Consider the following 15,497-nt stretch of genomic DNA (forward strand, 5'->3'; position numbering starts at 1 on the left):
CCATTTTAAATAGAAAAAATGAGTAAATTTGAGCAAAAAAATAAATAAATAAAAGAAAACAAGAAAATTTCTTGAAAAGTTGACATTTTCTAGCAAAACTCGTAAATTTTGAGATAAAGATCATCAATTTTATAGAAAAAAAAAACATGGAAATATCTGAGTTTGAAAAGGAAAAACTCAAAAATTTTGTAGATTAATCTGAAATTGAGAAAAGAAGCTGAAAAATGTCAGAAATATGAGTTTTTTAAGATAATTTCTATGATTTTTTTTGTCGGAAATTTACTCCTTTTTATTTTTCTATATGAAAATTCGCAGTCATGATAATTAGTTTCTCAGTTTTTACAATTTCTTTTGAAATGAAACACATCCTGTACATAGATTATTTTTTATCATTTATCCACCTACAATATTTTTTGTAGTTTGATAGCAGAGCTACGATTAGAAACTTTTTATTTCCAAGTTGATTAAAAGATGTCAACAACTGAAGACTTGTTTATCCAGGCTTACAGACAAGAGCAACAAGGCCTCTACATAGTTAGCAAGTTAGCTAATGCTAGCGCCAAGAACGCCACTGAAAGCATTCAGGTCGTGTGTAGTCTAACAAAGAGTATTTAAAAGCTTAGAAAAGTACATTTAGAACCATTTGTCCTGTTTAATAAGTTACAGTTGAAGGAATAAATGATTTTCTAGATCAGTTTTTTCTGTACAAGTCAATTAGCAAGTTAGCTAATGCTAGCAGCAACAGCGTCACTGAAAGCATTTAGACCAGGATGTGTTCCCCAAGGAAAGCAAATGGCAAAACAATGTAAAACTGTTTAATAATATGATTCAAAACACGAGTACGGTTATGTCCTGAAGGAGATCAAAGCTAGCGCACAGCGCTAACATTAGCAGAAAGCACACTGCTAGCTGCTGCTAGCTAAACAATTCTGTAATGAATTGTGAGGATTTGCTAAATTTTTAGCGCAGGTCTGTGATCTTGGTTAGCAGCAAATGCTGTGACATAACAGTTAAAAAACATAAATAGGGAATAGAAAAACTGAATAGATTGAAAAATGCGAAACATAATATATCTATGCAGCATCAAGAGAGGCTAAACTTTTCTGCATTTCTGGAGACTCAAAGTACACAATGTATGTAGAAGCTCAAACAGTGGATTTAGAATAATTTGTCCTGTTTAACAAGTTACATCCGAAGGAATAAATGACTTTTTAAAGCAGTTTTTTCCAAAGTCTCAGCTGCCACTTCAAATGTGAAAACAGTCGTGTCCAAATCAGAGTAGCAAACCCCCGAGCGTTAACCTGAGCTGCGCTCTCATCATCGCTCAGATCGGGTTAGCCGAAGTGGCTGCAGGGCCGCCTGGTCAGGCAGTAAAACCATCCGTCTGCAGGAACCGGCTCGGATGTTCTGACTCGTTCTGGTGCCATGTGGGTTTTCATGGCTGCTCAGTCATTAGGCTTTGACTTCCCAGTTCCAAGTTTCCCCCTTCCAGTAACAAACTGCAGACAAGCTGGTTTGTCTACTGTCAGTTCAAAGGAGAAGCATTTTTCTCAGCAGGAAGTCGACGCAGTTTGTTACATAACGGATGGATCAGTGGAAAGTTTCAGTCCAAATCGCTTTCGTCTGCATCACCAGCACTCCAATTAAACCAGGTCTTAACGACTAAAGGGTGGGTTCATGGAAACCAGTTAAAATGCTTGACCTTTACTTTATTTACTGGAGAGCAAAAACAACTGGATTTTCTAGCAGTGAATCCACAAACCCTCATTTCAACTGATTCTATAAAAGAGACGTAAACTCTGCCAGATCTTGTAAATAATGAGGTATTTCTTCTTCTTTTTCTGTTTTTCTTTTCTGTCACATTTCAATGTTTTAGATCAAATGTAATTAATCTGAGTAAATACAGAGTTTCATCCACATTAACCTGACTGTGTATGGAAAAGTTACACAGACTGTCCTGTTAGATGTAATAAACCACAATTTTGCTCAATTTCACAAAACAATGCAGGCCTGATCACCACCAGACTTACTGAGTTAGGAAATCTTTTAAACAGAACCTGTCTGACAACATGAAGTAGGCGAACAGGTCTCTAAAGGAAGCGCGTCTTGTCCTCATCTAAAGAAATTCGAGAAGAGGAAACAAAGTCTCTGCTTTCTGGAAAGGGTTGGAAGCCATTTTAAGACTTTGGGCCTCCAGAGAACTACAGTGGAAACATTTATACACAAATGACCAAACATTGAAACTTTTTAGGAAAATCCAAAATTACTTGGAGAGTTTCAGCAGCTCATCCAGGAGGTTAGAAAACAACACAAATGCACAACTATGCAAATTGGAAATGACAAAAATAAATTTCCTTCATGGAAACAATCCTGAAATACAACGGAATATTGAAGCCATACGGAAAAAAATAACATTTCAAGAATAAAGTCGTCCAAGATTAAAGTCAAAATAATATGAGAATAAAGCAAGTCGTTGTATATTGACAATAAAGTTGTAGAATTTGGATAATAATGTCATATTATGACTTTTCTCGTAATGTGATCTTATTTAAATTTTCATCTGAAAAATTTCTGAAATTAATCTCACATTTTCTCATTTTCTTCTAGTAAATATTCAACTTTTCAAACTCAGAAATTTCTAGAAATTGTCAGAGATTTTTGGTTGAATTTTACTCCTTTTAATTATTATTTCTGTCCTGATTCGCCGTGGTGGTTTTCTGATTCTGTTTCTTTCCAGGTAAACATCGGGGAGCTGATCGGACCGAACTCGCCGTCTGACCGCCGACGTCCCTCTGGACGTTTTATTTACCCATCTGTATTTACTTTCCTCCGGCCTTCGCCGTCGGTTTTTGGCTGAAAGTCTCGGGGAGAGAAAGGCGATCCGCTCGTCTCCAGTTCCTCCCAGCTCACACACTCACTGGGAGGTTTTTTTTCCACTTCAGCTGCTGTTACGTAACCGGCTCTGCTCTGAGAAACTCAATGAAGCTCCGTGTGAGCGGCGGCATACCAACGCCGAGCGGCAGCAGCGACTGCAGGGGTCGTGACCTCACAGGATGCCATGTGGGTCTGACAGAGATGATGGGATTCATCAGCAGAAACAGACCAGAGGGAATTAAATAGGGACTCCGTCTCTTTAAGAGGCTGATTATGACATCAGAGCAGGTTCAGATCTATTTAACACTCCATCCTTATCCTTGCAGGATGACCCCGGCCAGGTCACCAGTCCAAAGGTCAACGCAGAGACACTCCTATGCTCTCACTCTCACCTGTAACCAGGTTCAGATTTAATTTCTCATGTTTTTAAACTGGGAGGCACCCAGGTACTCCACATTGTCTCCATTATAATTAGTCAAGCAACTGGATTAATGTTGGATTAACCCATCAGTCCGATAATCCCTCCATCCATCCCTCCAAGATTAGATCCAGGATTATTTACTGAGCCAAGCTAAAGGACGCAACAGCATGAAAAGAATCACAGTTTTGACAATCACAGCTCTGAAACCACATGTTGTTCTGTCAGAAACTGAACTAATTCATCATCATCAACTGCACAGCGGGTTAAAGCGTCGGTACCGTCACTGCGATGGTTGAATTAAAGTCCAATAACTTGGAGAACTTAACGGTCCAGCCGGAACCCTGTGGCCGACCTTCATGGCCTTTCAGCGGATTGGACAAGTTCTCGTCCGTCGGAGCTCAGCAGGAGTCTGCGTGGCCCGTGGGGTCGTTAATGTGGACACAATTAATCATTTCCTAAGCTTCACTTCAGCGGGTTTGGAGCTGCAGCTGCTGCCTGGTTCATGTGCGGTTGGGCGGGTCATTCGGTCCTACCTTTGCTTTGACTGGACCCGGAGGAGTCGGAGCGGCTGTGCGTCCTGCCCGCTGCGGGGAGCGGGGTCTCCGCGGCGGCTTCACCGGGCTGCGAGCGACTGCTTACCGCGTCAGTCACCGAATCCTGTCGGGACGACTCCATTCAGGAACCGAAAGAAGAAAAATCCCCCACAGCAACAACAAAAAGCAAAGAATCTGACAGAAATCCAGAGGAAGGAGGAGGAAGCAGCCGGTCCGGAGCGGCGCAGCGCGGAGGAGAGGCAGCCGGGCTGGAGGAGAGGGAGGGCGGCGCTGTGGAGAGCTCTGCCCGCCCTCTCTGGAGGCTGAGACCCCAACAGGAGCCGCGGCCGAACCGCGGAGTTTTAACTGGAAAAGAGTTTGACATGCGGGTTCAGCTGAGCAGGGGCGACCAGAAGATCTCAAAGGCCAGGGGGCCTCAGCTCAGCTAATTGTCACTTTAATATATAACATTAAAATGTTCTTTTTTTGCATCTTCAAAATAATAAATTATAATAAAAATATTCAATGTAGTAAAATATATAATTTCAGAAATATATAGAGAATTTTATAAGAATTTAATAAATGTATAATTAGTTTTGTATTTATATATTTACATTAAACAAATATTTGCTTAAAAATCATTTAGATGGATAGATAGAGAAAATTAACTTATGAATTTGTGCTTTAGGCCATTAAATTATGTTTTTAAAAAAGTGAAATATTTTAATTTAATGAAAATATATATCAACATGAACTCTCACTGTGTGAACCTCATCATCATCTTCATCTAAAATATTTTTTAAAGTCCAGCTGATTAGATGAAAATGCTTTGGAATCTAACTTTATTTGAAAAAGTAAAGACACCCCCCATAAATATTCAGTTTTTTACTTAGAATTGTTCACATACTAACGTTTAATTGTAACTGTTTTGTTTGATAAATGGAAAGTAATTTTTTTTTGTCTGCATGTAAAACAGTTGACTTTGTTTTGTTCAAGCAAAAGACAAATAAAAATATGTTTTTCTAACCAAGGAAAAAGTTTGTACACCCCCCCAGATAGCTAGTCTCATCATCTTTGTCCAAAATGACTTCACTGAGATGCTTCTTCTTCTCTCGCCCACTCATTACCGTTCTTAAATGTTCAACCCACTTCAAGTCACACCACTATATCTCGGTGAGACCCAAACCTGGGCTTTGACTAGGACATTCCAGAGCTTTCCATTTCTTGAGAACATTTCAGGATGTTTGGAGATTTCTTTTAGCATAGACAGAACCTTAGCATGTTGACAGTTGTTATGAATATTTTCAGCAGCTCTTACTTTAAGTCCTCCAGAGTTTCTCACTGATTGTTCAAACTGAGGCGACCCAGACGGTTCAGCTCAGAACTGCGCCACATAAAATGTAAATATGTATGAGAAGATTGTGGAAAGATAACTATTTCCTTTTTGTTTTGATTAATATAAAAAAATGTGGTCCTTCATGATATGATGAAAAACATTTTAATGCTTTAAAGATGCATTAAATTTTTTTTCACCATAAATTGTGTATCAAAATCCAGTTTGCTTAGTTTTTTTTGTTCAGATTTTTGTGTAATTTGACAAGTTTGTGTGTTTTACATTAACTCTACTGTAAATTTGTTTAATAAAATACACAGAGCCCAAGATCCTCCCAAAGGACAACAAACAAGCACAATATGTTGCAGGTAAACTTCCTTAACTGAACTGCAGCCTTTTCTTACTGCCTCCACCTCCACCTTTTCATCATCGTTGTTTCTTTTTCTTTTTTTGCCAAAAGCAAGAGTTGCCTGGAAGAATTTTGCGGCAAAATATTGCTCCAGATTTCATCATCCTAATTAGTTAAGATGAAATAAAAGAGCTGAGTTTTATGATTATTTAACAGAGTGAAGTAGCTGGCAGTTCTCTTTCACCTGCAGTAAACAGCCTAAGGAGATCTCCTTGCATATTTTGCTCATTTCTGTCTCATCAAGATGTAAAAAAACTTGTCCAGCTTGTCTTGGAAGCCAGATTCAAAAAGTAAGAATCTGCATTTTTAGAGCTGAGGTGACATTTTGTAATTATTTAGTCTAAGCTCTTAGTGCATGTTCATATTCACTCTCCACTCACTCGAGGTGGGCAAAGTACCCAAAGTTTAGGGTAGCACTACTTCAACGTATTTTACTCAAGTAAAAGTAAAAAGTATCCAACCAATAAATTACTCAATTAAGAGTAAAAAAGGCAAAAAGTCAACACAAGTAACTGATCAAATTATCAATCATTTAAATTACATCATCAGACAGACCAAAATAAAAATTCAAGTAGAAGTTTTGGTATTTTAAGGAACAAAATGACAATAATTCATATAAATAAAGAATAAAATCAGGCAAAATAAAATGTTTCCAAATCAGTTTCTATCAATAAAAAACTTCTGAAACTTTAGCAAAAACTGCAGGTGTGTGTCTGTGTCTGGTGGATCTTTGGTTAAATCATGTATGTTTTTCATTTAGTGGGTAGAAAATCCAAAAATTTTACTCAAGTAAGAGCAGAAATACGTCATAATACAATTACTCTAGTAAAAGTAAAATGTACAGCATAGTAAAAATACTCCTAAAAGAACACATTTTCTAAAAGTTACTCAAGTAAATGTAGATGAGTAGATGTAACGAGTTACTACCCAACTCTGCACTCACTGCAAAAAACAACTTTCATGCAACTTGGATGCATATTTTCCTCTCGTGGTGGCGCCCCCTTGTGGTACGCTGCCCTGCAGGAATTACTCATGTCAAAACAAGCCAATGCATACACCTGAACTTAATCTAGACACACTCACTTGTATTTTACACTGTAGATCACAGACTATCACTGAAGAGAGAATTTTGTTCCTAAATGTTGGTACTGAAACGCTTCCTGTACCAATCTGAACTCCCTGCAATCCTAATTTATGCAATATGACTTATTAAAATGCATCTAGATTCAAAGAGACCCACTGAGCGCTTATGCAGGGCATTATAATTTTAAAAGTTCCCTTTGTAGTTTAGTGTTTCATCAGTGCAGGATGTGATGAAATGATTGTGACACTCTGTTGGAGAAGTGAAACCGTGTGGCTCGGTTGCAGTGCGGGAACATCTGAGAAGGTTTTAATTTGATTCTCAGTGAAGTTATGCGACTATCATCCAACAAAAACACAGCAATCAGCTCTGAATAAAACTCCCATCTTCCGTCTTCACAGGGTTCTGCTGGTGCTTGAAATCCTTGAAAATGCTTGAATTTCTTAATAAAAGTCCTTGAACGTGCTTGATATTCAAACTGCACAGTTTGTAGTAAAGTGTGATCTAACATTTGATTAACAGCCAAACATTTACAGTTATATTTTTATTATTGTGACATTAAATCAGACTTAACCTTTATTGTTTCAGGTCAGAAACAATTACCAAAATTATTTCTATTTGCTAAACACAAGAAAATCTAACATGAACATTTTTAGAGTTGTTTGTGTGACTGTGTATTCTGTTTAAGCATTTGAAGGTGATTTACATTAACAGGATTTGTTTGGATTGTTTCTATGTAATAAATGTTTATTATTCCTTTGGTACAATGACTTATTGATTTGTGTCATTTAAATAAAAGTTAGCTTTTATTTTAAAAGTTGTACAAACATATTAAAAATAATTGTTAGTGTTAAATTAGTGTTTCAAACCAGTCAGGTGTATGAGAGACATTTGAAAATGTGAAATTTTGTTATATTTTAGTTTCTCTTGTCTCTGCTGTACAATTCCATCACAAGACATTATTAATATTAGTGATAAATTATACCATAAAATAGTGATTTGAAACTGTATTTTTTAGTTCATTTGTATTGTTTTTCTCTCCAAATTGCATGAAATGTTTAAAGACTTACGATTATAATGCTTGAAAAGTGCTTGACTCTCACAGTGGAAAAAGTGTACAAACCCTACTTTATTTAGGCTACAGTCAATAATTTGAGTTATTTCAAGATTCAAGTTATTTGTACTTGAAACAAGACAAAATGCTTGTATGTTTTTGCCATGTACATTTAGACTTCCAGACTGCAAAATTCAACAGAATGAACTTGAAGTCTGAATATCTGACTTGGAACATCTCCAACAGAAGAGACAACATGCTGACAATATGTAGAAATAACCTTTTTATTTGTATTTCTAATCACTTCTCATTAAACCGGCCAGTTCTGTGCAACGATGTTCCTTCACACTTTGAATAAATGGAGAAATGTTGCTCTACACACTCAAAGTCAGACGTCACTCCCAGATCCGATCTCAAACTGCCGTCACGAACTGAAGGCGGCAGAAACTTAAAGAACAAATCTATTCTCCTGACGGCGGGAGCTGATTGCTTCAGAGGAGCTGGATGTTCCTGATGAGAGCAGAGATATTCAGCCAGGCGGTTTCACAGCGCAGAACACGGTCTGCAGACTCAATAATTCATACAGACAGAGCAGCGCTGAATTATTGAACTGAGCTGTTAGTACAATGAAAACTCCAGCGCAAATGTCCTGAGAGCCGCTTCGTTTCCGGTGGAGATTCACAACAAGAAACTGACAATAGCTGTTTATCCCTGACCTTTGACCTGTTGGTGAGAGACTTTAGACACTAAAACCAGACCGTCCATCCCATCCTAAGACATCCTTAGGTAAAATAAAATGTTTAAAATCCAACCAACTTACTTTGTTCTCTTATTTTGAATAAGGTACAGATTAGAGACAGAGGAATCTGTTCATTCAGGAACAGAAACGGCAAATTATTTTTAATAAAACTCAAAAGTGGTGCTGCGACTAGCAATTATTTTAGTCATCAATTATTCTGATAATTAATCAATTAATCATCAGAATTCATTCAACCACTCGTGCTAAAAAACCTAAAGTGTCTATAAAGTTACTCTTTGTTTAAAAAAAAGGTGGTAAAATTAACCTTTATTGAAGTTTCACAAATCAGATAAAAGTTTCACAAATCCCAAACATGGTTTTAAATATTCTGCTACTAGAACAGAATAATAATCCAGTATAAAATATAGTTTTTATCTACGGCGACAGCCCATTGGTTGATTTCATTGACGGACACTGGGCTTATCCAATTAAATCCCTCGGTTCTCCTTGGCCCGCCCCTCTCCACCGAGGTTATAAATGGCGCCATTTCAGCTAACCGGAGTCCGAGAAAAGTGAGCGGATACGAGACGGGTGAGTCAGAAAAACTACGACAAGTAAAACTAAAAGTACTTTTCACATTTAATGAAATTGTCTGAAATGTATCTTCGGATTAAAGATAATTTCTACTACAATCAGATTCGACCTCCGGTCCATCCAACAGTCTGGATGGAACCAGCACCAAAGACAGATGGGTTGACCTGAAGCCAGGTGAGCATCACCTTCCAGCTGACATGCTGCCTCATGTACAAGGTAAGGTATCTAGTGGATTCATTTCTTTTTCAGATTAACAGTTAACACAGTGGCTTAGATCATAAAATGAGTTGAAACCCTAATATAACATACGAGGCATTTTAAATGTGGGACTTGCATAAATTATCGATACACTAAAATGTGAAATCATTTAAACACCTTATTTGAAACAAAATTGACATTTTATTGAAGACTTTGTCGCCCACCTTTATTCTTTATTTTTATTGAACGTATTAAGACAAGTCGAAGCGGTGGCAGCAGATGAACTTATAGTCACATCAGTAAACTTCAAAACACAATAAAACTTAATGTCCCATGTTATCACTAATGTCATGATTGGTGAGATTTGGCAAATGGCTAACATACATATATACAGTACATGTATATAAAAAACATAAATACAGAATGCCTGTGTTGTCATAACTTGTAGTTTACTTCATCTCCACAAGGTGGCAGCAGTTAGCAAGAGATGTCAAATTAGAATAAGTAGAAGGAACATTTTTATATTTAATCATAGCACATTGGAGCACTGTTGCCTTGCAGCAAAAAGGTTCTAGGTTCGATTCCCGACCCAGGGTCTTTCTGCATGTTGTCCCTGTGCATGGTGGGTTCTGTCCGGTTTCCTCCCACAGTCCAAAAACATGACTGCCAGGTAAACTGGTCTCTCTAGATTCTCCCTATGTGTGAGTGTGTGTGTGCATGGTTGTTTGTCCTGTCTGTCTCTGTGTTGCCCTTCGATGGACCAGCGACCTGTCCAGGGTGACCTCACCTCTCGCCCGTTGGCAGCTGGAGATGGGCACCAGCACCTCTCCTGACCCCAATGGGATAAGGGTGTTCAGAAAATGGATGGATGGATAGCACATTGGTTCCAGTGTTGCAAAAAGGATAAGACTATAACTATTATACAACTATATAAGGATTACATTAAAGTGGGAAAAGCAAAGCAAAGTCTCAATCCTAAAAAAACAAAAGCAATGTTCAGGGATCATTACATAAAGCCTTTATGGACCCATTCAGATGCATAATACCAGGTGTTTATTTTAAAAGCCCTGGTTGAAAACCAACAAGAAATAACCCAGATGGTCATCAGCTGGTTTTTGGTGCAACAAGGAGGATTATCAACATTGCTTTAAGGCCTTGTGATCTGAAAGCGTCTAACCTGCTCCTTCTTGATTCTTCCAGGCTGGTGTTTGAAATGCAAACTTCTTGTTCAGAGACGACCTGAAGGGGGAAGGACTGGGAGAAAGTGTTCACAGGAAGCCCTGCAGAGTTGGGATTGCTCCCCCACTGGTTGGTGGCACCAGGACACTGGGTGGGTAAAGTTTTGCCATTACCTGAATTTCCCCTTTGTGGGACAATAAAAGCTTCTGACTTGTTCCGTCTTCATGTTTCCACGCTGGCGTGAAGCAAAACACAGACGTACGTAACGATGTGCGTTATGGATATTTTCTAGAGTGAAATGAGAAAAACAATTTCAGGATTCTTATTTTTATACAGATGTGAGTCCTTCATAAGCATCAATAATTTTTGTTTCATAGTCAAAGCAGAATGAAGAATTTAACTCAATTATGCTGGAGAGTTAATATATGAAGTTTGCAATTTGCTAAGTGCTAATCAGTATGTTCTAGGCGAGTGAAATGATTTGTGTTCCTTGACCAGAAAGAAACCTGGGCTGCAGTGGTGAGAGCGAAGCAGCAGACCGTCAGGGAGGTCACCTGTGAGGTTGGTGGTCTGCTTTATCATCTTACACCTTGGTTTATACTATTGCATCTCACAAAATTAGAATATTGTGTAAAAGTGCAAGGTTTCGTTCCAGTTATCTCAGAAAGTGACATGGTCATTTTATGTAGAGATTCATTACACAGAGTAAAATATTTCAAGACTCAATTTCAGTTTTGGCTTAGAGATATAAAGGGATAGATGTGTTGTCCTTAGAAGCTCTTGAGACAACATTAAACTTAGGAGCACAAGAAGCAAAGATTTTTTTAGAAGGATTTAAGTAAACATGCAACTTTCACCTCCCCACCAAAAAAAACAAAACACTAAAGAAACTCACAGGCCAGGTTAGAGGTTAGCATGTAGGTTGATCAACCAGCAGAGCGTGAAGGTCCTGCAGCTCCTTCAAGCTGCTCCAGGCTGCTGATGAGGTGATTATCACCAGGTGTGCAGCCTGCAAAGAGCCTGGCAACAAAGATCCTCTCTGAAAGAGAACTCTCACTCTCATAAAAACACACACACACCAGAATCCTGACACAAACTGGGTCATCAATAAGACATTGATCCCAAACACAGCAGAAAATGTATTAGAAAATCATCATGATGGGCGTGCCGTGGTGGCGTAGCGGTTAGCGCGACCCGTATTTGGAGGCCTTGAGTCCTCGACGCGGCCGTCGCGGGTTCGACTCCCGGACCCGACGACACTTGCCGCATGTCTTCCCCCCTCTCCTTCCCCGTTTCCTGTCAGCCTGCTGTCATATAAGGGGCACTAGAGCCACAAAAGACCCCCTGGAGGGGTAAAAAAAAATAAAAAATAAAATCATCATGGTGCTGCAATGGCTTAATCAAAGTTCAGACCACAACCTAATTGAAATGCTTTGCTGAAACCTTCATAGAGCTGTGGAGAAACACATGGAGAATTATATCCACATGATGTCAGTGTGGAGCTTCTTAGCACAAAGTCCATTTGATACAATTAATTATATTATATAACCTTTAATTATATTTCACCATATCTGAAAATAAATGTACTTTTCTGCTTAAACAGAGTCTACAGGATGGTCTAATGATAAGATTATTGAGGAAAGGTCTAATTATTTTCTTGATCAAACCTGTTAAACTACTAAGCACTTTAGAATAGCCATGAAAACATAAACCAATAGATAATGCATAAATTTATTCTTCAGCATCTAAAATTTCACCTGTCTGCATCACTCAAGCAGTAATTAAAGGTGTGGGAAGATTATCTGAGTTTTCCACTGTGTTTTAACATCCAGCTGAGTGATTAATTATTCATCAAACAGAGCAATTCTATTTAAAAAAAATTAATCCAATATTTCCCTTAAGACCAGCAGAAAAGTCTGAATGCTGTGCAGGTACATGACCTGAAGGAGACATTTACAGTCGGGTGAAAACGGAGAAGACCAGGACTGCATCCAGCTTTTCAATGTAAACAGCTCAGGCTTTTTACAAGGACCAGCCTGAAAGATCTGAATGTTTGCTAAAAAAAAGGCAAATTCTGTGTAGTTTAACCTTCAAAAAACTGGAAACAATTTACTTTAGCCACTGACAACACAGGATGATGTTTTCACTGATTTAATAAAAAAGATTTAATTGAGGAAAAAGTGAATTTAGTTAATATAAACGAGCAGATTGTACTAATTGATAGCTCTAGTTCAGAATTAATTCAAATATCACATTATTCAAATCTGGCTAATATTTGGGTGACTCCATCCCACACACAACATTTTCAGAAGGTTTTATAAAAAGACAATATCATTATGTTTGGAGTGGAAACAAAAAAATTATTTTTATGAACATGATGTTCATAATGCTGATGTTTTAAAAACAACTTCAACCAAACCACTAGCAACATTTTATAAACTGACTGAAATACGAGAGCATTTTAACATTTATGTTTAAAACTATAAATGTTTGGGTTGTTTTAATAATGTCCTTCCTTATTTATTTTATTATTTTAGACCCACATATCTGAGTGTCTTCATGTCCGTTTCTCACTAAACTGCTGAATCTCTCAGCATTTTGTTGTGAATTCATGTTTAGCTGAAGTTAAACATACAGTCACCTATATTCAAAAAATAACTTCCACAATCAGCACTTATTCACACACATTCTTTAGTGATCGCTATAATTTTTACCTCTTCACTCAAAATACAATACAAAATTTAAAGGTTATATAAAACCAGTTGACATAGTCTCATGTTTCCTACCTGTTTTCTCACATTTTGTTACGGAAATCGTATTTATGTAATTTTATGTCCAAGAGTAAGAAAAATAGACTTGTATTCATGGTTTTCATTTGAACTAAAAGTCAAATGAAAACTGGTTATACTGGTAAAAAACCACAACTTTCTCCTGCACGTGGCAAATTCCCAGAACAATTTTCATTTATCTTTTCTGCACTGAACTAAGATTAGCTCTTTATTCTTATTTATAATATCCAAGTATCATGGAATATAGAATCATCAGCATAGGATGTTTTTTACCAATCAACAGTACCGACCCGGTTTCTTAAAGTCTCTCCAAATCCAAACACGGTCCATATTTTCCAGAGTTGTGGTTGCGATAATCTTGGAGTATTCACAGCGACTGTATTTTATAGGAATAACACGGAAGAGGATCCAGTTTGGGGGTTCTGTTGGACGGATACCCAGGTGTCTCATACATAAGCCCAAATATACATCTTCAATATAAAGAGGTTTAACGTGTCTGGAAGCCTCAATGAGCTTTTTGGTGAGATCCAAAGACAAAATGTAGCCCAGACCCAAAGCATAGAGAGGGTAAACATCTTCGCTGATAAGATCCAAAGGCACGTAGAACTTGGACTTGGGATCCCTGGAGACTCGTCCTCCATGTGCCACCAGGCCGGTCATGTAGTTTGTCCTTGGAGCTTTGAGGAGCAAGTTGACCAGATTGGGAACATTTAGAAACATGTCTGAATCGATTTTCATGGCGTAAGCGGCGCTGGAGCAGTAGGAGTTCAGCCACTCCAGCATCACCATGGTCTTTATGGTCAGGTTCTTGTAGCAGTCCACAAAGTCTCCCTGGATCAGGTCCTGATGCTCTTTGCTCTCCTGCAGCAGCTGCCGGTGGACCTGCTCTGCATCGTCTCCAGTCTGCATCCCCAGCAGGAAGAACAGCGCCACCACTTGGTTGTTAGCCAGCTTCTCGCTTCCCCAGCTGTTACGGATGATGTCGCGATGAGCTCGGTTGCGTGGCGCCACTTGTACGATCAGAACCACAAACGGCTTCTCCTGCCTACATTTCAGTTCCTCATTGATAGTAAAGTGGTACTCATAGGGGTACTCCACCAAGTACGGTCCAGGAGACACATAAGGAGCCGCTGTCCGTTGGGCAGTCTGGGTTTCTAGCACCTTCTTGGTGACCCGTGATGAAACTGTCCTCTGCCGTTGAGTCGGTGGCTCCTGCGTTGTGGCGACGCTCGTAGTTTCAGGAAGTTCAGCAGTGGTGTTTGTTGAATTATTTTGCATCAACCGTTGAGTCGGTGGCTCAGGTTTAATGTCCTGAAGGTGAGGAGATGCAGATAAGTTGTTTGTGACAGAGCTTTGGTTCCTGAATGAGACGAGTTTTGTCAAATTACTTTGCATCAACCATTTAAAGTTCCAATCAGGTGCCATGTTCCTTATGTTTGTGCAGCAGAAAAACACCACAACTCCAAGAACCAAAAATAAGAAGAAGCATTGGTTTCGTGACAGAGTGAAAGGTCTGTCACTGTTCTTCATTTTCTGTCTGGAAACAAAATGAAAGAAATGTAAACGTTATATTAATGTTTATCCTGCTCAATTACCAAAGCATTTAGTTTACTGAATAGAAATCGAAAAAGTGGTTAAAATAAATCTTTTATAATAATAATGCATTTTATCTGAAAGCTTTTTTCAGGACACTCAAGGGACAATTTAAAGCAAAAGCAACAATTAGAAAAGAAGTGCCATGAAAAAGAGACAGGAAGAAATGAACTAAGAAGAATCTAAAAAGATGAGTTTTCAGACCAGATTTAAACGAAGTTAAGGAGCAGAGCGACTCAAAGCTCAGCTCCCCATGGTGGACAGACGAGCAGATGAGAGGAGGATCTGATCTATGGGATCGGGTCCGGCGAGACGACGAAGGGCTTTAAAGGGGATTAGAAGAAATTTAAAGACTACAGACATGCAGAGGTTTTCAGAGGCAGAACAAAGCAAAAGTGAGAAAAAAAATCAAAAAGAAATAGAGACTTACGTATCTGAGCGTTTGAATTGACAACATTTCAAAATGTAGGTCAGACCTGGTGTGTGAGTTCATCTACTTTTAAATGTTTGAAAGTGTGAATTCCTGAATACTAACGTCATGTAGGCCATTGGAGAAGAACCAAAGTGCAGACAGAGCAGAGTTGTCATATGAGCCGTGATTTCATGAATAAGGTCTAAAACACTTACAACACCTGGGAACTCAGAACATGAGATGGGAAGCACCAATGGCAAACTGAAGGAACCGATGGCCAGTAATGAG

At 38.5% G+C, this 15,497-nt stretch overlaps 2 protein-coding genes across 2 annotated transcripts in view; both read right to left on the bottom strand.

Annotated features, from left to right (window-relative positions):
• LOC102228385 (nuclear receptor ROR-alpha-like) overlaps positions 1-4,249 on the bottom strand; it is a 49,340-nt gene extending 45,091 nt beyond the window's left edge. Inside the window, exon 1 of the mRNA XM_014472152.2 lies at positions 3,829-4,249. Coding sequence (XP_014327638.1) covers positions 3,829-3,970 — 142 coding nt within the window. The 5' untranslated portion in view covers positions 3,971-4,249. The remainder of the gene's footprint in view (positions 1-3,828) is intronic.
• Positions 4,250-12,143: 7,894 nt separating this feature from the next.
• LOC111608381 (beta-1,3-galactosyltransferase 1-like) lies at positions 12,144-14,741 on the bottom strand. Its single transcript, XM_023332272.1, has 2 exons — positions 14,605-14,741; positions 12,144-14,487 (listed from the first exon to the last, which is right to left on the bottom strand). Exons 1-2 carry the CDS (start codon positions 14,732-14,734, stop codon positions 13,481-13,483), a joined length of 1,137 nt encoding a protein of 378 aa, XP_023188040.1. The 5' UTR covers positions 14,735-14,741; the 3' UTR covers positions 12,144-13,480.
• Positions 14,742-15,497: the final 756 nt, after the last annotated feature.

The sequence above is a fragment of the Xiphophorus maculatus genome, chromosome 4, assembly GCF_002775205.1.
Source record: "Xiphophorus maculatus strain JP 163 A chromosome 4, X_maculatus-5.0-male, whole genome shotgun sequence".
Taxonomy (NCBI): Eukaryota; Metazoa; Chordata; class Actinopteri; order Cyprinodontiformes; family Poeciliidae; genus Xiphophorus; species Xiphophorus maculatus.

Coding starts and splice junctions, on each gene's coding strand:
- LOC111608381 (XM_023332272.1), bottom strand. CDS start 14,734: ATGAAGAACAGTGACAGACCTTTCACTCTGTCACGAAACCAATGCTTC. Junction 14,488..14,604: donor ACCTGATTGGAACTTTAAAT/GGTTGATGCAAA, acceptor CACCGACTCAAC/GGTTGATGCAAAATAATTCA.